The sequence below is a fragment of the Octopus bimaculoides genome, chromosome 20 (genome assembly GCF_046866305.1).
Source record: "Octopus bimaculoides isolate indiv1 chromosome 20, ASM4686630v1, whole genome shotgun sequence".
Taxonomy (NCBI): Eukaryota; Metazoa; Mollusca; class Cephalopoda; order Octopoda; family Octopodidae; genus Octopus; species Octopus bimaculoides.
Window position 1 is genome coordinate 14,132,212 of NC_142947.1, and position 23,998 is coordinate 14,156,209.

At 37.2% G+C, this 23,998-nt stretch overlaps 1 protein-coding gene across 1 annotated transcript in view; it reads left to right on the plus strand.

Moving 5' to 3' along the window:
• The window catches only part of LOC106881606 (dynein axonemal heavy chain 5-like), a 143,421-nt gene that overhangs the window by 98,849 nt on the left and 20,574 nt on the right, over positions 1–23,998 (plus strand). Inside the window, exons 32-33 of the mRNA XM_089338035.1 lie at positions 16,511–16,698; positions 17,587–17,781. Coding sequence (XP_089194161.1) covers positions 16,511–16,698; positions 17,587–17,781 — 383 coding nt within the window. The remainder of the gene's footprint in view (positions 1–16,510; positions 16,699–17,586; positions 17,782–23,998) is intronic.

Sequence of the window (23,998 nt, forward strand, 5' to 3'; positions counted from 1 at the left end):
AGCATGGCTGCAGTCAAATGACTGAAACAAGTAAAAGAATAAAAAAATAGCTTTGATTCTAACTATTTTTCAGAGATGGTTGAACATGTAATTAGGCATTAAGCTTGTCTCTCTTTCAGGTACACTTACCATCATTCTTTTTCTCTCTCACACATATCTGAAAAAATATGTGATAGCAATAACACTTTGTACATCTAACTATTAAATATATTCATGTTGAAGTTATACATTACATTAACCAATATAATCCTAGATACACAGAAAGATGAGATGGCCTCAGCTGGAGTGCTTTTGATCATAGGATGGGTCAATAACTGCAACAACTAGTAAAAATCATGTATTTTACTTACAAATATTTTCTTCCTGCTCCGACTAAATGTATATAAATTAATTCACTTAATTAGTTTTCTTAGCTCTGTCTTATTTTTAATTAAGCAAATTCTTTTCTCTCTAAGCATGTAGTTAAAAATTGGTAGATTAACTCCAAGCATGTAAATTAACTTCTTTGAAATTATTTCCCTTTCTCCTTGAGAGTCGCTAACAATTGCTACTAGGTTTTTGTTTCCTTTAGCAATCTCAGCGAGAAATATCGATGAGTCAAGAATTTGTGTACGGCATTAAGTATATCACCTTTAACTTAATTAAATGTTTGTATATGTGGGTGTATGTACGTGTATCTATCTATTTATCTATCTGTCTGTCTGCTTCTCTCTCTCTCTCTCTCTCTCTCTCTCTCTCTCTCTCTCTCTATATATATATATATATATATATATATATATATATATACACATACATACATATATATATATAAATTTATCTGTCTGTCTGTCTGTCTGTCTGTTCGTCTGTGTGTGTGTAGTCCAATGAAGGCTAACAGGCTGAAACTTCAAAACCTTTGTCTCTACTTGTAAAAGTTTAATAAATGTATAATCCATTAAAACAAAGCAATTCTTCAGGTTTAATGTTATTCTTTTCTATTATAACTTAACTTAAAAAAAAAAACGTTTACAAACACACATATACACACACATACATACATACATATATATATATATATATATATATATATACACATCATCATCGTTTAATGTCCGCTTTCCATGCTAGCATGGGTTGGACGATTTGACGTACATGAATACATATATATATATATATATATATATACATACACATATGTATATGAATACATATATATCTAAATACATCATCATCATCATCATCATCATTTAGCATCTGTTGTCCATGCTGGTATGGGTTGGGCAGTTTGACCAGAGCTGGTAAGCTAGACAGCTGCACTGGACTCCAGTCTGATTCGGCATGGTTTCTATGGCTGGAGGCCCTTCCTTACATCAATCACTTTACAGAGTATGCTGGGTGCTTTTACCACCACACGGGTGCCTTTACATCGCACCACACATACATACATATATTTGCACACACACACGCACACATCCATGCTTACGGATATGCATGTATATATGTTTGTGCATGTAGATATAGATATACTAATACATAGAATAGTATAAGCACATAAGCAAATATTTTTCATTGTCAAGGTATCTTTACCTATTTTTTTATAACATGGCCTTTTGATAACAGTTTATTTTATTAACACCTACTGCCCACCCTAGGTAGTTTCTCTCAGTATGTGTGTGGCCCATAATTTATCCTAGCACGCAATTGATATTCATATCATCACTACCAGAAGAATGAAATGTGGACTTAGAATGTAGAGAAATATAACCACATACAACAATCCATTCAGTCTTGCATTTTACTATTTCCGTCTATCAGAGGCGTGCACTCGCAGGCATGCAAAGTATGCGTTGCATGCTCTGTGATTTTTTTATCTATATCATCGGAAAATTCGATAAAATATTCATTTTTTTTCAAAGAAACTCCGTCCAGGTGTTTTCGAAATATTCTGCCTCCCCTTCCCCCTCTCTCACTGACTCGTTCGTCTGCTTTGAGAAGACCACCTGACACCCCCTCCCCTCTCCCTCTTTGTGTACAATTGTTGCTAGCCTCGTTCTACTTTTTGACCCAAACAAGAGCAATCCCATAATTCCTGAGTTAGCCAGCTGAAATGTCGGAATAACCTGGCGGTAAGTTTGAATTTTCTTTGCACTATTATATTTTTGGAGTGTTCTGAAAAAAAATATTATCTATACTATATTTCTTATTTCAGAAGTAGCTAATTAATCTTTAATTAATTTTACTAACGTTATTTTTTCGTTTTGTTGAAATTGACTCAGATGCAATTTACTCTTACGCTTACACCTGTATTCTTATATAAGAGTAGCCTTTTTCGAAATGAGTGTTATAAACGATATTTTGAGAAATAGTTTTTCGAAAAGAGACCAACACCGAATTTACCTAATTCACGAGACAATTTCAGGTTAATTTGTATGAAAAGAAAAAATGGTTAACTGGAATTGCTACACTTAATAAATTATTCTGTTGGCCTTGTTTACTTTTTTGCTTAGAAAAGAATGTTTAGAATGATAAAGGCTATGATGATTTAAATAATTTACATATGGCTATGCACGAGCGTTCGCAAAGGCATATCAAATCTTTGATAGATCTTAAAATATTTGTGATCTTGTTGAAGCTATGCCAGAACTCTTCAATCTGTGCAAGTTGATTTTGACAATTCCGTCTACCACTGCTTCTGTAGAGCGATCGTTTTCTGCATTAAGTAGAATCAAAACATACCAAAGAAATGCGACAGGAGAAAGAAGACTGTCTGTGTTAGCACTAATGCCAATTGAAAAAGATTTATTACAGCAATTGATGAAAAGAGAAGATTTCTATGAAAATATGATAGATATATTTGCCCAGAAAGATCGAAGAATTGAATTAATTTATAAATGAGGTAAATAACATTTTAGAACATTAAAAAAAAAACTTAATATATTAAAGGGCATATATTGCAGGTTTTGGTTAGTGTTTGTTATAACGTAAGGTTCAGCCTTCTTACATCAGTATTGTTTCGCAGGAGAAATGGTTCGACTTCTTCGTCACACCTAACCTACATAGGGTTTCGTTTCTGTGCTGCTGGGTGTAGTTTATTTACGGTCGTAAATGTCTTGTTTCAATCTCAGAGATGTTGACTTCTGCCACAACAGTTTTTTTTTTTTTGGGTGGGGGGGCTTTTTACAATGTTGAATTTTGGCTGTCTTTCATTGTGTGTGTATTCATGTATATGCGTGTATTTTCAATGTATGTGTGTGAGACGTAGTCTTTTAATATACGGAGTTCAGTAAGTCTCAGAACAGTCTGCTTGAGTATCAACAATTTTCCCGGAATTGACAAGTAGCATGATAAAGCACCTGACTTGTCTTCGAGAGCGTAACTATCTAAAACCATGGCCATATAATGTAACTAAATGTGTTCTCTTTATTAAATCATTTCAAATTGATTCAGCTGAACCAATAGGTATAGGGGCTAATGCAGAATCGCACCCCTTTGAAAAACGAAATTTTTTGAAAAAATTTTTTCCGATTCCTACCTTTAACAGAGATTCCGAATATGCAAAAATATTAACAGAATCCAATTTCATCTTTATTCCATTTCACTTATGATTTTTAGACATTTTAAAGGGAGAGTGAGGATGGGAAAGTACTGACGTTTCGAAGAGAGAGAAAGATACAAACAATACACTTATTTCAGGCTCATCTCTACAGAGCCATTTTTTATTCCCCGCTTATTCTAGATCATACGGGGGTGATTGCATATTCAGAATCTCCCATATGTAAATCGTAGGAATACGAAAATTCTTTTACTGAAAAATTGCCAATTGGGGGTGGGGGTGGGGGAATTCATTGCATGCCCAACCCCAGAAGTCACCGCACGCCACTGCTGTCTATAATGAAAATGATAATGAGATTAACAATTATAATAATGTTTTGCAAATTACCCAAATCTGAAAAAGAAAGATATCAAACATTAGGCAGATGAAAAGGATGACACTCCCAATGCAATTGGCAAATTTTGGTTAATTATAAAAATAAAAAAACTGTCAACACCCATTGTTAAACATTTTCTGTGTGATAGTCTATTCAGTGTACAACCAATGATAATTTAGACTATATATTATTGTTTATATTTCCCTAAATATTTATTATTAATAAGGTCTCAATTTGGGTGACAGTTGTAAGCAATTATGTCAATTCTGATATGTGATTGGTGCTTTATATTTACCAACCCCAGAAAGATGAAAAGGAAATTTGACTTTGACAAGATTTGAAATCTGTCAGTATACCTACATCGACATTGAAGAGGAAGATGTAATAGCTGCCATAAATGAAATGAGCTCAAATTCGGCAACTGGCCCCGATGGTTTCCCAGCTGTCCTCTTAAAGTCGTGTAAACAAGAATTAGCAGGACCACTCCGGATACTCTTCCAGAGTTTCCTTGCAAATGGTAAACTTCCCAAAAAGCTGAAGGAAGGCACCATATGTCCTATCCATAAAGGTGGAAGCATGGGCAGAGGCTGGGAACTACAGGCCCATCTCTCTGACTTCACATATTAGCAAAGTCATGGAACGAATTATCAGAAGGAGATTGATTGCGTTCCTAGAAGAAAATGATTTGCTGAATGAGACCCAGCATGGTTTCCGTCCAGGTAGAAGCTGCCTCACGCAGCTCTTGCAGCATTATGACTGGGTCCTGAAGCAGCTACTTGACCATTCAAATGTTGATGTGATATATCTCGACTTTGCAAAAGCCTTTGACAAAGTTGATCATGGCTTGATATGTCACAAGCTGCGAAACCTTGGCATAGCTGGTAAATTAGGAGAGTGGCTGCATGACTTCCTGAATGGTAGAAGTCAGACAGTTGCAGCCAATGGAGAACTATCTAGGGAAACACAAATATTGAGCGGTGTTCCACAAGGAACTGTTCTGGGGCCACTAATGTTCATAGTGGCCCTTCTGGACATGCCCACGGTCACTCGGAGAGCCACTGTCACTAGCTATGCTGATGACACAAAGATATCTCAGGCAATAAAGAATCCTGATGATATTGTAAGCCTGCAGAATGACCTAAATGCAATATATGAGTGGGCAGAGCAAAATAATATGCAGTTTAATGCAAAAAAATTTCAAGTACTGCGCTACAAGACCACAAGTACCTCCCAACTGGCATACACAGGGCCTGGAGGTACTGCAATCCCAGAACCACACACAGTAAGAGAACTGGGCATCAACATGTGTAGTGATGCATCATTTCACATGCACATGGTCAAGTTGACAGCAAAGTGCAGACAACTGGCAGGGTGGATACTGAGGACATTCCGTACAAAGGATCAAAAAGTCATGTTGACTCTATGGAAGACATTTGTTCTGAGCCGCCTAGACTATTGCTCTCAGTTGTGGTCACCACACAGTGTTAAGCGGACAGCAGAACTCGAGGCAATTCAGCGGCACTATACAAAAAAGATCGCCACAGTCCAACAGATGAACTACAGGGAGCGACTGAAGGCACTAGGTCTCTACTCCCTGGAGCGCAGGCGGGAGAGATATGTAATAATATACATATGGAAAATACTGGAAGGACTGGTGCCAAACTTTGGCATCAAGTACTACAGGAATGCCCGCACGGGTCGCCACTGCATGGTGCCAAAGGTACCGTCTACTGCATCTCACATAAGAACGAGATACTGCAGCAGCCTCGGTTTCAGAGGACCTCAGCTCTTCAATGCCCTGCCAAAACATTTGAGAGACATGCAAGACGTGGATGCGGAGGTCTTCAAGACAAAACTTGACGCTTTCCTCTCCACGATACCAGACGAACCAATGGCTCGTAATGAGACGCAGTTTAGGGCAGCTATGTCAAATTCTCTTATACACCAGATGTGCCATCAAAACTCTTGATTGGACCATGTCAGGTGGGGGAGAAGAGCCATGCAAGGAACGTGAAAATCACGGTGGTGCACCAGCATGACCGCAGCCACTTGGCTGAAACACATAAATAAATAAATAAATATAAACATGCATTTATTTATTCATTTTTGTTTTATTCGTGGATCTATGCACGTGCAATTAATAATTTAGTCATCAGACAAATGCAAAGCAGACAAGCTATATAGAACAACACAAATATGACAATTAGCAGGACTTCTGGAAATCCCACCATCAAATGAATTTCATTATTTTTACTTTGATGTATAAATATATTTATACCTTCATAACATTTACATTATTTACATTTGATGGATATTTATCCTCATCTTGTTTGTTGTAAACATTTCGGCTGATATACCCTCCAGCATTCATCAGGTGTCTTGGGGAAATTTCGAACCTTGGTTCTCATTCCTAAGGTATTTTTCGATATTATTATTATTATTATTATTATTATTATTATTATTCAGGTCATTGCCTGGAATTGAACTCAGAATCTTGGGGTTAGTAGCCTGTGATCTTAACCACTATGCCATATGCCCATGGGCAAACAAGATAAGGGCAAATATCCGTCAAATGTAAATAACGTACATAATTCCTCATCTCTTAGATATAGAAAAGCTTCATAACATTGTTTTATCATATTAGTTTTAAATCTTGACACAAGACCAGCAATTTCGGGGGAGGCAACAAGTCCATTACATTGACCCCAGTGTTCAACTGGTACTTATTTTATTGACCCAGAAAAGATGAAAACCAAAGTTGACCTTGGTGGAATTTGAAATCAGAATATAAAGCTGTATGAAATATATACATATATGGCAGCAGTTTGGAATTACTGTTGCAGCAGCGATTACAGCAAGCACTGCATTGAATTTTGGCAGTAATTTTTTATAGAATGAAAAAAAAGATGTGTGGTGGGGAGGTATAGAATCATCTTCAGCATTCTGAAGAGTGAAGACTTCGATAAAACAAAGACTGAAATTGTTAGATATTCCTCTGCCCATTTACTTGTGCCCCCAGTTGTTGTTGGCACTCCGTCGCTTACGACGTCGAGGGTTCCAGTTGATTCAATCGATGGTACAGCCTACTCGTGAAATTAACGTGCAAGTGGCTGAGCACTCCACAGACACGTGTACTCTTAACATAGTTCTCGGGGATATTCAGCGTGACACAGTGTGACAAGGCTGGCCCTTTGAATTACAAGCACAACAGAAGCAGGAAGTAAGAGTGAGAGAGAAAGTTGTGGTGGAAGAGTACAGCAGGGTTCGCCACCATCCCCTGCCGGAGCCTCCTGGAGCTTTAGGTGTTTTCGCTCAATAAACACACACAGCGCCCGGTCTGGGAATCGAAACCGTGATCCTATGACCGCGAGTCCACTACCCTAACCACTGGGCCATTGTGCCTCCACTTGTGCCCCAGTATATCAGTCAGAAAAACACATAGATGATGATAAGAACATTAGAAACAGTATGGATTGTGGCTGGTTGTCACTTTTGTATCACAATATGGGCGAGTGACTAAAGCAGGGTTGGAAAGCGGGGACATGTAGACAAGAGGTTTTTCACGTCCTAATAACTGCCGGAGGTCATAAGGTTGTTTGTGGAGTTGTACCTTGTTGATGGTACTGAGACAAAATGCATGAGACTTTTTATGGTGCAGGGCAAAAGGCCTAGGTGCAGCACATGTAGTTAAAATCGTTTCAGGGTCTTTTACAGAGTAGGAATATGGGCTGTTCTAACCTGACCTAGTTCGTAGGCTTTCCTCCGTCTATGGACGTCATGTTTCATTTCCTTTGGCGAGCTGACAATCGCTTGCGTGTAGGATAAAATACTCAACCGCATTTGCGTTCTGAGTTCAGATTTCGCCAAGGTCAACTTTGTCTTTCATCTTTCAATGTAGATAAAATAAAGTACCAGTCAAGTACTAGAGTCGATGTAATCGACTAAACCTCTCTGCCTCAAAACTGCTGGCCTTGTACCAATTAGACGGTATTTTAATGTACTTTGTATTTAATTATTCCAAGGATATATTTGTGCTCTATAAATTTTCAGTTCATCCATTTATACATCGTATCACGTCTTTCAACCTTGCTCTCGTCTTTGTATAACCTTTTTTTATCCCACACTGCACGCCTTTGTAAGTCCCTTATTTAACGTTTCTGTGTGGTTTTTATGTATCGTCAAGCACTTATAACTAGTAAAGGAAAAACTCATCATCATCATAATTGTTATTAAGGTTGCAAGCTGGCAGAATCGTTAGCACGCCAGGTGAAACGCTTAGCGGTATTTCGCCCATCGCCTATATTTTGAATTCAAATTTCGTTGGAGGTCGACTTTGCCTTTCATCCTTTTGGTGTCGATAAATTAAGTACCAGTTGTGTACTGGGTCGATGTGATCGACCTACTCTCTCCACAAAATCCAGGCCTTGTACCAATAGTAGAAAGGTTTCTTCTTCTTCTTCTTCTTCTGCTGCTGCTGCCGGTACGTTCTGAGTTCAAGGTCAACTTTGCTTTTCATCCTTTCGGGGTCGATAAATTAAGTACCAGTTGCGTACTGGGATCGATGTAATCGACTTACCCCCTCACCCGAAATTGCTGGCCTTGTGCCAAAATTAGAAATTATTGTTTTGTTGTTACTGCTGCTGCTGCTGTTGATTGCCGTTGACACCAAATGAATAAATAATACATGATAGCAAGAATTTTTATTTTACACCGACTCTGAGCTTCGGAACATTCAAATGCTCACACTGTTATCAATGGAGGAAGACCAGATTTCATATTGTGTACATTTATATTTTCAAACAGGCGCAGGAGTGGGTGTGTGGTAAGTAGCTTGCTTACCAACCACATGGTTCTGGGTTCAGTCCCACTGCGTAGCACCTTGGGCAAGTGTCTTCTACTATAGCCTCGGGCAGACCAAAGCCTTGAGTGGATTTGGTAGACGGAAACTGAAAGAAGCCCGTCGTATATGTATATATATTTATGTATGTGTATGCATATGTTTGTGTGTCTGTGTTTGTTCCCCCCCCCCCCCCGATGCTGGTGTATTTACGTCCCCGTAACTTAGCGGTTCGGCAAAAAGAGACCGATAGAATAAGTACTAGGCTTACAAAGAATAAGTCCTGGGGTCGATTTGCCCGACTAAAGGCGGTGCCCCAGCATGGCCGCAGTCAAATGACTGAAACAAGTAAAAGAGAGTATCTATTTTGTTTTGTTTATTAATGGTTCAGCATGGCTATCTCTACAGAAGCCACAATTATTAGCTACAATGATGATAGCAGTGAAAACAACTTCAACGTTTCTGTGGACACAGATATAGATAGAAAAGAACACAGGAAACTAAATAAGATTTGATAAACTGATACAGTTATATTAGCACAAATCGTTACAATTTAAAAATCACAAAAAAAGTTTAAAAAAAATTTTTTTTTTAAAGTAGCGAAACGCAAATTTAAATAACAGTTGCAAAAGTTTCGCCGTCTTAGCCACTTTCAACAACACAACCTCCAATGACAACAACAACCGCAACTCATTTATTGCTACTAGTATAGATACTAGATAACTTCCGGCAAAAGAAAAAAAAAAACTCCGAAAAGATACTTTACAAATGAGAGTGACCTTTTTCCTGAACGATCTGCTCAAGGAAAGTGTTGAGATCTGTGCGATATATTCCCTTAACAGGGTCCACGTATATAGAAGAATGTCTCTCGGACAAAGGAGTCTAGTCTAAAAGCAAAAAGTCCTACATGAATGGGTGTCCACTGTTGGCAGCATGCAATTCTCGGTAATTCGAAGGAGTACCCAAAGCTTAACTGATTTGATATTATAAATCTACAACTGGACAAAATGAATTGTATTCTGTTTCAGTGGCCTAACAAGAGTGTGTGTCACCCAGGAGAGCCCTTGAGTTTTCTACCCCCCCCCCCCCCGGGCCTTCAAGCCTAAACAGGCTTATACAACAGACCCTATAACTCATAATCCTAACCCTAACACCCGAACCCGAACCCTAAAACCTTAAACCCTTACTAGGGAATAATGATATAATTAAAAAGAGCAGTAACTGTATTCAGCTGAATAGACGTCAGTGATTGGTTGAGATTACAGAAATACGACAACTTTAACATGAAATAACTTATTAAGAAGTAATTTTTGTTAAAAAGGCTAAGAAAAAAAGATGTTTTATATGACACATTCTACCAGTATCCCAAGTTTGAAAGTGTTTCGTTAAGAAAACAAGTGTTGCCCGTCAAACCAAAAAGATCCAATAATTCTTGTACCTCACAGGGTCGCTTCACCTTCTAGAAATAACAACCCAAATACTTTTAAATCATACCCCCAATACCGGATGTTCAACAACCAAAAGAAGGGCAGATTTTCAATTCTGGGGTCATCCTGATTCCAAAAAGATATAATATGTCTATGTTGAGTAAATGCAGACTGAGATACAAGGGTCCCAGACAGACAGAATTACGCTTTTATTAATATAGATGTAATATATAATTACGTATAATATATATATGCGCGTCTGTGTGCGTGTGTATGTATGTATGCATGTATGGGGATCTATGCATGTATGAGTACGTATGTGTGTGTGTGTGTGTGTATAACGTATGTATGTATGTATGTTTGCATGTACGCATATGTACGTACATATAAAAATAAGTCATACTGAGCGAGATTTCGCTCCTAATTCTAACAACTTTCTACCATCTTTGAATCTCCCGGGAAGGTCATTTGTAGATACGAAGATAAGAGAATATGATGCAATTTGGGTGAAGTTTGTTCTTCGTGCATAGATATCCAGATAAAATAGTAGGTCATGATTGGAGGAAGTCTGAGTTACTATTCCTATCATATCTAAATAAAATGTAGACATGGGAGTTTATGTGGATACATAAGGCATGTGTGTGTAAAAATCCCCAGACGTTCACCCACTCCGTCCCCAACCAACCCAGTTTGCGCACACGCATTCATAAGAAAGAGAAAGCGCGTCTGGAGTGTGCGTTATAGAGCAGAATGAGAAAGACAAAGAGAGGGTAATCGAGTGAGAGAATGTTTGAAGAAGACCGACAGATACACACTAGATATACAAGTATAGATATAAATAAATACACACGTACACACTTGAAAAGCTGCTCAAACATTTATATAGCAACGAACTTTATATTCTATTAAAATACTCACCATAATAACTGTACTTAGTTGATATATGTATGATTCTGTGTTACGGTAGCCATTATTTGATATTCATAATTTTTATTGCTATTTAATTTACGATGTATTTTTCTGTGGGAATGTATAGAGAAGGAAGGATTATATGTTCCTTGTTAGAATGCCAAGGATTTCTTTTCTGAAATTGCATGGTTATGCTTTTATAAGATTGCAGTAATACTGCCGTATACCTTGTAACTTTCTTTTGGTACCAACCAGCATGTTGCAGAGTGTGTTTCAGAACTCAAATGTGCATGAATTATTCCATCTCCACCAAAAAGCAAAAAAAACAAGGTGAAGAAGACTGATTTCGTACTAGTGTTCTGATGTTTGGCTGAGAACCCCGAAGCACATTTTTCCGAGCCTCTAATCATCGTGGAAAGGTTCAAAGAGATTGAAATTTTCTAAAATAAAATCTTCAGATAATCGTCACTGATGTTATGACGTCATAAACACAATATGGAAAAACTTAAACTTCTTTCGTTTTTGTATGTGGTTTACAAGATTCTTTATGTGAATTCGTGTGTTGAAACATATTTTATTGTGTCTGGGGAGAGTCATTCTCTTTTAGTGCCTTATTAATTTAACACACTCACTGGTCTGATTTCCACTCATTTACCTATTTATTTATTTATTTATTTTTTACTAAAATTTTCGTTGCTACTATTGATAAAAATAAATAAGTAAAATGAGTAGAAATCAGACCGGTGTGTTAAATTAATAAGGCACTAAAAGAGAATGAATCTCCCCAGACAATAAAATTAAACTTCTTTAGAGAACATAAATGATGCTTAAATGCATTTTTCTGTCAAACACACACAAATGTGCATTTATATTGAGTTCAAGTCCCTTTGTTTGTCATCCTTTTGGGGTCGTTAAATAAAGTACCAGTTAGTTCGACTGAATCGACTCCTTTCCAAACATGACAGAAACTATTATAAAGGGTGGGAAATTGACAGCATCATTAAAGATAAAAATGCTTTGTAGTATTTATTCCTGCTCTTAACATTCGGAGTTCATGTCCTGCATGGGTCCGCTTTGCCATTCCTCCCTCCGGAATCGATGAAATAAAGTACCAGTCAAACACCGGATCAATTTAATCGACTTACTCCTATATATATATATATATATATATATATATAGGAGCACTTCGTCGACCTTGCCGTTCATCCTTTCGAGGTCGACAAAATAAGTACCAGTTGAAAGCTAGGGTTGATATAATCGACTTACCCCTTCGAAATTGCTGGCCTTGTACCAAAATTTGTAATCATTATTTGTTCGGCTATTGATTGATGTTAGGATATTTAAGGCGGCGAGCTAGCAGATTTGTTAAGCATGCCGGACAGAGTGCTTACCGGCAGTTTGTCTGGCTCTTCACATTTTGAGTTCAAATACCGTCGAGATCGACTTTGCCTTTCTTCTTTTCGGGGTCGATAAAATAAGTACCAGCTGAACACCCCAAGTTTCTGGCTTTGTACCAATGCCAGAAATAATTGTAGTTGTTCTTGTTGTTTTTGGTTGGTGGAAAGGCAAAGAGAAGCGGCCGAGTACTGGAAAAAATGCATTGCGTTATTTTCAAAAGTTATCTTACATCTTAGGTTCAAAACTCACCAGAGTCAAATTTGCTTTTCTTCCTTTTAAAATAAATATCAGTCAAAGAGTGACGTAGTTTAAATCACTGTTGGCCTTGTGACAATATAGGAAATAAATCTTTTATGGAATACCTCGAAGCACACACATAAAACTGTAAATAATTGCACGAAAATGTTGGGTTGAAAAACCCTTTTGGACAGGAAAAAGTCGAAGGCTGCCCTTGGGACACGAACTCAGATCTAGTGAAATTCTCTTTGATTTTGGTTTGTCTTTAGCATACACATACGTACATATACATATCTACACACACACACACACATACATTTGAAGAGGCTGTGTTAATTGTCATTCACGTTCTTTGCATTAGCGTAGCTGGTAGGGGGGGAACCACTTTTGGGTCTGCTTTAGGCAATATGTGTTTTTTGTGGGATCCAGGGGCGGCAAACGGAATGGCCACCTCAGGTGGCACACACTCTAGCTACGCTAGTGGTTCCTCGTCAGGATGTTGGTTAAGTTTTAAACGTTTGAAAGTACAATGTTGAGGTACAATATACCAAAATTAAAAGAAAGGGAAAAAAAAAAGAAAAGAATCCGACTTGGTGAGAATTGAACACGAGATGTAAAATAACGTTTCAAAAATTACACAATGCATTTTCCGAGAACTCTGCCGATTCTTCTTGGTTTTCACCACAAAAAAAAACAACAAAAAAACATACAATAAGAATAAGGAGGAATGTTTCACTTTGGTGAGTTTTAAACCCGAGATGTAAAATAGCGTTTCAAAATAACACGATGCGTTTTTCCAGAGATCTAACAATTCTCCTTGCAGAGAAAGACAAGAGTAATGACAATAGTTTCTGACACAGGTACAAGGTCAGAAGTTTGGGTTGTGAGGGTACAGTATACAATGACATGGCAATTTATCCACACCCTTTTCAATGCTCACAGCCCACACACTCCCTAAGGGTAACTGCTTTAAAGAATGTCAGATGAGTTTTGAATTCACTATTGACTCTCATGTCAGACTTAACCAATGATTTCAATTGCAACATGGATGTTCTTTCTCTAACATTGCAGACTTTTCGGTTGCCAGTTTTCAGAAATAGGAAGCAACCTCTTAGCAAAATTGGTGACACCTACTTCAACACAATTCACTCTAGTAGCTGCAACAAAATGAAAACTAAGACATAATTCTCTTAACACAATATACTTTTCTTAGAAAGTGTAAACAATGAAATAAGAGGCGACAAAACAGCGAGCTAGTGCTCGCCAAATTCATTTCTTTTTGCTTTTAGTTTTTACTGCTAGCAACAAACTATCATTTTGCATACACATTCCGTGATTAAAATGGGTGAAGTACTTTCGTTTTTATCTTTGTTTTAGTCTCTTTCCTACCTTTGTTAACAGTTTTGCTTATCGGTTTTCATCATATCAATCGCTTCCTCCTCAAACTGAAGGAATTAGTACAAACGAGTATCTTGACTACTCAACCGTAAACTAGGAGTAGTACCTGTATTTCAAAAGGTCAGCCTTGTCACACTCTGTATCACACTGAATCTCCCTGAGAACTACATTAAGAGTACACGTGTCTGTGGAGTGCTCAGCCACTTGCACGTTAATTTCATGAGCAAGCTGTTCCGTTGATCGTATCAGCTGGGACACCCTTCGTCGTCGTAACTGACGGAGTGCTCCTATATATATATATATATATATATATATATATATATATATATATATATATATATATATATATATATATATAGGAGCACTTCGTCGACCTTGCCGTTCATCCTTTCGAGGTCGACAAAATAAGTACCAGTTGAAAGCTAGGGTTGATATAATCGACTTACCCCTTCGAAATTGCTGGCCTTGTACCAAAATTTGTAATCATTATTTGTTCGACTATTGATTGATGTTAGGATATTTAAGGCGGCGAGCTAGCAGATTTGTTAAGCATGCCGGACAGAATGCTTACCGGCAGTTTGTCTGGCTCTTCACATTTTGAGTTCAAATACCGTCGAGATCGACTTTGCCTTTCTTCTTTTCGGGGTCGATAAAATAAGTACCAGCGGAACACTGGAATGGATGTAGTCGACTTAGCTTCTCCACTAAAATTACAAGCCTTGTCCTAAAATTCAAAACCATTATTATTGGTAATGTTGTTGTTGTTTAGACTCAGATCAGCCCTGATCGAGGAGATGATTAATCAAAGAAATTCCAGTCTTGACTGATCCGTCTTTTTCCGGTGATTCCAAGACCACATTATCCAATGTGTTCTTCTCTAAGACTGTAGGATGCAATTTGAAGGAGTTTTGGCTATTATTTGTAGCAGGTCAAACGACCAATTGTTATTACCACCATTTTTGTTAATGTTATTTCTATTTCTGCTATAATTATTTTGTTGTGATTTTTATTGTTTCTGTGAATGCTGTTTTTATGGTGTTTGTTCTTGATAGTGTTGTTTCTGTGACTGTTGCTGTAGCTGTTTATAGCTGTTCTTTAGCTATAAAAACTGACACTCCGTCGGTGACGACGACGAGGGTTCCAGTTGATCCAATTCAACAGAGCGTCTTGAGATTCAGTGTGGCACAGAATGTGACAAGGCGGCTCTATGAAATACAAGTACAACTCATTTCTGCCAGTTGAGTTGACTGGAGCAACATGAAATAAAGCGTCTGGCACACCCAATGTGCTACCGGGTATTGACCTCTACACTCATAAAATCCATAACACTGTACAAGCTGACTAGTAAACAGATTACACGAAACGGATATTAATAATTCAATTGCTCATGTTTTATCATAATTATATATAATTAATATTTTGCATTTGGCTCTTAAATCTTGTGTTGGTTCTTATTTCATCACATCTCATTCCTCTAGACAGGGCCGTCTAAGTAGCATTGTAGCCCCCTGGATCGTCTAATTTGCATCGTAGGCCTCTGGACAAGGCACTGCACTAGACCCTATAGGATTTACTTATTGACAGCAAGCCACAGCATAAATACATCAGAATTAGGCCCATGCTCTAAAATGGCACCGCCTCTAGACACAGCGAATTAGATACCAGTAGCATCCTGACTTTAATGTATTTGACCATGCAGGTGTCTTTCAATAACTGGCTTTCAGCCTAGCCAGAAAGACCTCACTCTTGCATTTCTTTTTGTTTTGTTTTTGGAACTAATGGTTAGATTATACCTCACTAATGAGTTCTAATAACTCTGAAACACATCCTTACTTGTCACTATACTACGAAAGAAATCAAGATTACTCTGTTCAGCATTCCATATTCAATTAATTTTAGTTAAAGTTGCTTCTCCTTTTTTTTTCTTGACCAGAGTTAGTCATTTGTATTCATCAGATGAATTGAGACATGACATGCGATTCATCTTGTCCCTCAACTTCAATGAATGTAAATATTTAATGTAACTATTCTTGAAGGTGTTTACAGTGAGTCCTGTGTAATTCTTCTCAATACCTTTATACATCACAGAACAGGTTGAAGAGTTTCTGCTGTTGGAGAATTAGTTGTTCAGGTAAATGCTGTTTGGTTGGTGTAAACGCGTAATATTGATTAAAATTCCTTGGCTTGCTACATGAAGTATGTAAGCGTGTCTACCTAAGAATCAAGTACTTGAATTTATTAAATCAGTTACATCTTTTTGCTTAGCATATACGGCCTTGCATCTATGTTAGAAATAATTATTATTGTTGTTATATCTTCTGTCTGTATACCTCAGTCTAATTAGTTACTACTAACGTCTAAATAACAACTCTAACATTCGTTGAAAACCATTTCAGGTTTGGCTCAGTCTGGCACGTGGGGCTGTTTTGATGAATTTAATCGAATTGATTTGCCAGTGTTGTCAGTGGCTGCACAACAAATTGCAATAGTTCTCACGTGTAAAAAGGAGCGGAAAAATCAATTTGTGTTCACAGATGGAGATGTCATTCAGATGAACCCAGAGTTTGGTATTTTTCTCACGATGGTAAGAAACAATTTAAATAAATTACCTGCATCCTTAGTCTCAAGATGATAAATACTTCTCAAAGACTTTTAAACTCATCTAGAATGAATATTTAAGGCTGGGGAAGAAAGAGTGGTCAGCGGGGAGTTTAACAATGGCGTCAATTGAAGACGGTTAAAACAAAGTGCTTAGTGAGGGTATCTGCAGATGTGAGAAACTGCTAAGGTGATACTGAAGAAAGATTTGAAAGTATTGAATAGTTTTAGGAAGGGTGGTATGGAAGTAGGATGTCGAGTGAAACCTAATTTAAATTTGGATGAAATAGTGAGAAGACATTTCCAGCTTGTAATTCCATTATAAAACACGATATTGTTAAAGAAGTATTTGACATAATGCTGATAGATACGAATGAAAAATGGTACTATCGTTGATAGATAAATTAATTGGGTTCTTTGACATATGACATCATAGTATATGTAGAGGTGAATTGAAGTGATATACAGTATACTATATCGCTATCATCTGAAGATTTGTTATTGTATCATGATGGGTATATGGCATTATATAATTGCTCGTGAAGGCAAAGAGCTGGTAGAGTCATTAGCACACCGGGCAAAATGCTTAGCGGCACTTCGTCCTTTCTGACGTTCTGGGTTCAAATTTCGCCAAGATCGACTTTGCCTTTCATTTGCTTTTTCGGGGTCGACGAAATAAGTATCAGTTCAACTCTGTAATCGAAGTAATCGACCTGCCCCCTCCCCCGAGATCACAGACCTTGTGCCAAAATTTAAAATGATTAAATTATCGCTTGTGGATATAACAAAAATATAGAAACACATAATTTTCTGTCTTAAGGTTGATAGACAAAAATTACTTTAAGAATATTCTTGATTTTTTTTTTTTTTTCAGAATCCAGGCTATGCTGGGCGACAAGAATTACCTGAAAACTTAAAGATTAACTTTAGAACTGTTGCCATGATGGTTCCAGACCGGCAGATTATTATTCGTGTAAAGTTAGCCAGTGCTGGTTTCATAAATAATATTAATTTGGCATGTAAGTTCTTCACATTATATAAGCTGTGCGAAGAACAGCTTACTAAACAGGTAAGATACTGTGTTATATTTCTCTTAGACTTGTTAATCTCTATAAATATTGTATGATTTCGAATAGACGGTGATACTAATAAGTAGGTGTTAGAACTTAACATGCTTTAGACTCTAAAGTTAGACGAGCACGGTGCGTAATATTCATTCGTGAATGACAAGAGAACAGGAGTCACGTAATCACCTTCAAACTATAAGTTTAATCCAACATCAATGAAATTATGTTGATTTCAGCATCGTTTAATGTTTGTTGTTGAACAAATAGAAAGCCGAATAGGAAAACTGGTTATAATTTGTCAACTGGGCATAACATCTCTGTTTTGTCTCCTTATAACTTTGAGAAAAATGGCTGTTTTTTAAAACCATTTTCTACAGATACCTTTCAGATGGTGTAGCTTGGAATTTAATGTGGGGTGGGGGAAGGAAATGGGAAGGAGAATATTTCAAACATCCCGACTTTGTTTCCCTCATAATTTCATTACAATTACGTTGAAAAATAATTACTTTCGAGGAATAATGCACGCTTTCCGAAAATTCTCCGAAAGAATTCTTAGTAGGAAGGGAAGTTCAATGTTAAACAGTAATTAATGAATGTATATTTCTTTCATTATTTTATCGGTGTCTTAATCTCTCTCTTTTAAACAAACTCAAAGGTGTTCCCGCCTCCTAACGTGGTCTTTATGTATGCTAGAAATAAGTAGGCATTGTGTGGATCTCAAAAGTTTTCATTTTTTTCGATATAATTGTAATTAAATCATCAAAACTAGGAAATAAAGTCGAGACGCATAAAATATTCGCCTCTCCCGCAGACGAGGCTGTGTAGTAAGTTTGCTTCCCAACCACACGGTTCCAGGTTCAATCCCACTGAGTTGCACCTTTGGCATGTGTCTTAAACCGAGGAGGGGGGGGGGGGGTATAAAAAACTTCAAGAGATTTGGCTGTTATTTTCTAGCATGTGGAGATACCTTCTAGGCTTAACTTCATGCGCTGGTTGAAAATCATAAAAAAAAATTCTGGGGTCGTTACACTCGACTAAAAATTCTTCAAGATGGTGCCCCAGCATGGTCGCAGTCTAATAACTGCAACAAGTAAAAATGTAAAACATTCTAGCATCGATACATTCGGCTAAAAATTCTTCAAGGTGGTGCCCCAGCATGGATATGGTCTTAATAACTGCAACAAGTAAAAAAGAAAGAAAAAAAATTCTGGGGTCAATACGTTCAACTAAAAATTCTTCAAGGCGGTGCCCAAACATGGCCTCAGTCTAACGACTGAAAGGTAAGAAAAAAGAACGAGAAAAATAATCGAAAAATATAACCGTGGGGCTTTTGTTCACTTTCACACTTTAACTTTGGAGGTTTTGTCCAAGTGGCTTTTGTCCTACACTCGTTAAACCAATAAAAGATTCAAAAGAGAATTAGAATGTAACATGTTAGAAAAATGGCATGAATTGCGATATGGATAAGATTCTGAATATGTATTGTTACAATTTTTCTGTTTTCTGTCCTTCAAATATCTGTTTATCTAATGTTATACCTTCTTAGTCTGTCTCCACTTAATATACATGAAAACAATGGTTAATTGTCGTTACAAGCTGTTTCAAGTGCTACTATGACGTTGTTGTCTGTATTTCTTCGATTGTTTTGTTCGTTTGTGTGTGTGTGTATACTTGCTACGTATAATGTTCGACACAGCACAAACATTTGGATGTTCCAATTTCATTCCCCTTTCATTCGTGTAGCAAAGATAACTTGGCATAACTACAGATATGTACTCCCTCCCCCTGAATTTGTTTCTTTGTAACTCTGAAAAATGTATCATTTTTTTGTGAAAATTTTTAGAGATTTATTTTAGATCATGGAAAACAGGGTTATATTGAAATATAGTAGTGAAAAATGTTTCTGGAAAGAGGAGGCGTATTCCAGAAAATTCCCACACCTCAATCTGTTTCCTCATAACTTTCTGAAACTTGGATATTTTAAAGTAAAATTTCATCAAAATACATCTCAGATGGTGTAGCTTACCATTATGTTGGAATTTGATGTAGAAACAAAATTTGAGTTGATACTGGATAGTTTTTCAATTTTGGTTACTCATACGTTTTGATGAAGTGTGAGAATTATCTTCAACTCCAAATTTTCTTTTCTTTTCTTTTTTCCACATCAAACTTCAGCATGATTGCTATCTATAGGGGTTTCCTATAAGTAGGTTATCTCCCTTGGCTAGGCGGCGCTCCATGTAGATAATTAAACTTCCGGAGGCTAACCCACGCCATTGTTATTGTTTTACGTCTTATCATGGATATAAAGCAGCTTGATGATTCAGCTATCGAAGTACTTACTGTGCCTGAGTTAAAGGAATATTTAAGATTATATGGACAGTATGTTACTGGAAGAAAGGCGGACTTGACTGAAAGGTTGAAAGGAATAAAAATTTTGTCGATGAAGAATGTCAACAAAGTAAATTCATCGGACGATAAGTCTGAAGTATCGGACGATACTTCAGACAGGAATAAGCAGGAGCTTATATCTGCTCTCGGTGAAGTATTGCCTGATCTAAAGATCTTTGTAAGTTGCCGAATTTCACAGATAATGACATAATTACCTCGTGCTACGGATGAAATCAAAGCAACAGTTAAGGAGTGACATATTTTACCACGACAGACACGTACACAGCGTCGAATACCACGATGTGAGTGAAAGCTGCTCTCACTGTATTGTCCGGTGTCTGGTAATCCCTTCGATACCGACATCAAACCAAAAAAAGAATCCTGACCACAGAGTGTGGGTAATTATGTTAAATGTCACTGGCAATGTGCATTCAGCTGATTGCAACTGTTAAAGCAAGTCACTGAGCATGCGTACATGTCATACGGGAGAGTTCCAATTAGGGGTGGATAACACCTTATAGGAAAGCCCTATACCATCTGAAATGTACTGAGAATTTTATTAAAAGATATCCATTTTTCAGAAAGTTATGAAGAAACAAAATCGAAGATGGAAAAAGATGGTGGTGATGCATACCTGTAGTAATGCCAGTAACTCTTGCTAATATAGGCAAGTGACCATAAACATTATGAGTTCAGTATTGTTAATTAGATCTACATGATAATTTAATTGTTATTCGTTTTATGAAACCATGAAGGACTACAAGCAAAGTAGACTATGGCAGCAAAGGTGACTGGACTGTTTTGTTCAACACTAAGTGAGTTTAGTAAGTCGTCACTCATCAGTCTACTAATAGTTATTTAATGAAGGCACACGACCAAAATAATTCGAGGGACATATGTACTTGACTGATACTTAAGTAGTCGACCTCAGTTAATTATTGTGTGTCCAGTATATCTTTCTAAAAGGGCACTAACAATTTTATTATGTTAATGTTTATATTTTAAGGTTTAATAAAATATTCTGCATGCCCCGATGTAAAACTGTGTAGATTATACATAAACTATTAATTCTGATCTCTCTCTCAAGTAATTTTTAAAATCTTAGAACGTTAAAACATTGTGATACTTAATTCAAGCATCTATATAATATATTTTTCATAACTTTTGTACCCATTTCTTTCGAAAAACATTAAATTTCGATTACTATTCCATTTGTTCTTTGAGAAACATATTTTTAATCAATTTGTTTTTTTGTCCAGTATGCTTTTGTCTCATGAGTTTCTTCCCAATACTCCTACACACGCACACATACACAGATATGAGGTGGTACCAAAAAGTTCCCGGACTAGTTTTGTAGCGCGCCAACAGATGGCAGCACACGGTTGCGTGCACAGTCACCAAATTTAGTACCTGCGGACTTCCCTCTCTTCTCCAAGATGAAAATGCAGGTGTAAGGTCACCATTTTTACACTGTTGTCAAAATCAAGAGCGAATCATAAAAGGTTCTTGACTTGCTTACAGAAAATGACTTCTAAGCCAGATTCCAAAAGTGGCAGGAATACGGGGTCTGATGTATTACTGTGCAAGGTGAGAATTTTGAAGGAGATGGCGTTAAAATTTAGGTAAATAAGTTATTTTTTATTAAGCAAAACCAGTCTGGGAACTTTTGATATCATCTTGTATATGCGCTTGATTAGATTAAAAAATTAGATTAAAATAGTAATTTGCATAACGTCTATAACATGTTATAAAACATGTCTATCCCAGCACAGAAGCAATAACGTTTAAAATTTGTGTAGTGAAACCTCTCTCTCGGGCATTCAATCACAAATGATAACGGAGCTGATAACATCTAGTCTTCGGCTGCCTTGGACCTTTCTGTGTCCAACATCCTGATTGGTTCTTATTTGCGCGGCAATTTGTCCCCATGTTCTGCTTGCTTAGGAGGCATTACGTCCAATCGACGGCTTCAGATAAAGTCACGTGATAGAGAGTTTTACTGGGTTTCTGGTGAGCCCTTTTTCGTCTATAAATAAGCCCGATCCAACGACGGCAATCGTCTTCGATTCTAGATCTCTCACAGGTCTGGTCGTTGACCACACACATACAGAACACAGCTACAGCCAGTTCCAGCGCCGACATCTTCACCCCCAATGTACTGTCTACCACAATGTCGTGCGCCAGCAACCCCACCACCAGGGACACACCAATATCAACACACTCGGTTTTATCTTCACTGTATGAGTGGAGTATCCACTCACGAACAACAATCAGAACTAACCAGCCAGAATATTCCGTACCAGGTAACACAGGTCAGCATTCGACGCTCAACACACATAGTGTGATACTACAGCTCTGCTCCTTGACCACAACTTCCTGCGTATGAACATTCTATCTCCTTGTGTAACTTTAATACGAACTGGTTTTCTCTATCTCAGTGTTTTAAGACATTTTGCAGTCTATGTTACAGACACTCTTTCAATGTTCTGTGTTTCTCTCACACACACACTTGTACACTCACATATTGTACACACACTATTGTTTATACGACTGTCCGTCACTTCACATTGTTGTATAGCTTCTCTTGTATCAAAAGGCCTGATTTATCTACTGTGTTAATTTTATATGTCGCATGCACGCACACACAGACACAAACAGTTTCACTTTGTTAATAAATTTATTCTCATTATATATCTAACGGTTGAGTTGTCCTAAGTTCTTATTACTGGCACTATGGCTCGTATTCTCTTACGAGGAGCCTTCTTTTATTATATATATCTTTATTTTTGTGTTCGACCGTGTGACGTGGTAAAAAGGAGCCTTTTCCCGTTTATGTCGCCATCTCCTTTGGTTCGCACGGTCGAAGTATTACATTTGTATACAAACGTAGATGTGAAATTTTGTTGCTGAGAAATTTTCTTAAAGAGACTTATGTGCTAAAAAATAAACCTCACTCAGAATGTCATAGGCAGATCATCAGACATGGTATCTGAACCTCATTTGGTTTCTTCAGTGATGAACACACCAGGACATTTTGAGCTAAGCTGAAAAATATTCATTCTGACACAGAAATCAGTGAACAAATCATTCACCTGATATGGGCAAAAGCTGGCCGTGCTGATATTAAACCAACGTACACAGTTGAGTCGGCATTAGATGAAAATAATGGATAACCTCTTTTACTCTTTTATTTGTTTCGGTCATTTGACTGCAGCCATGCTGGAGCACCACCTTTTAGTTGAACAAATTGACCCCAGAACTTATTCTTTGTAAGCCTAGTACTTATTCTATCAGACTCTTTTGCCGAACCACTAGGTTATGGGGATGTAAACACACCAGCATCAGTTGTCAAGCAATGGTGGCGGGGACAAACACAGACACACAAACATATATATTACGTGATATGTAAGCAAACAAGTTTGTTTTTGAAGTGCTGAAATGTATTGTAGTTCAAGTAGAAAGATACATTTTTCCAGTGCATAAGTACTGATAAAACAGCATATATAGGATAAAATCCTTACAGAGCAAAAAAGATCTGTCAGCAACCAGCCATGAGACTCAAACTCACATCCCTTCATTTTCCAGTCAAAGTGCTTTACCATTTAAGCTAAACTACTTTACTGACAAATTCTTCTGCAATTTCGAATTTCTAAACTCATCTAGAAATACTAGATGGTATAGAAATTACGTCATATATAAACAAACATAAGTTTGTTTTTAAAGTGCTGAAATGTATTGTAGTACAAGTAGACAGATATATTTTTTTTCAACACGTAAATACTAGTAAGATTTATAATGGTACCATTGGCATTTTAATGGCTCATGACA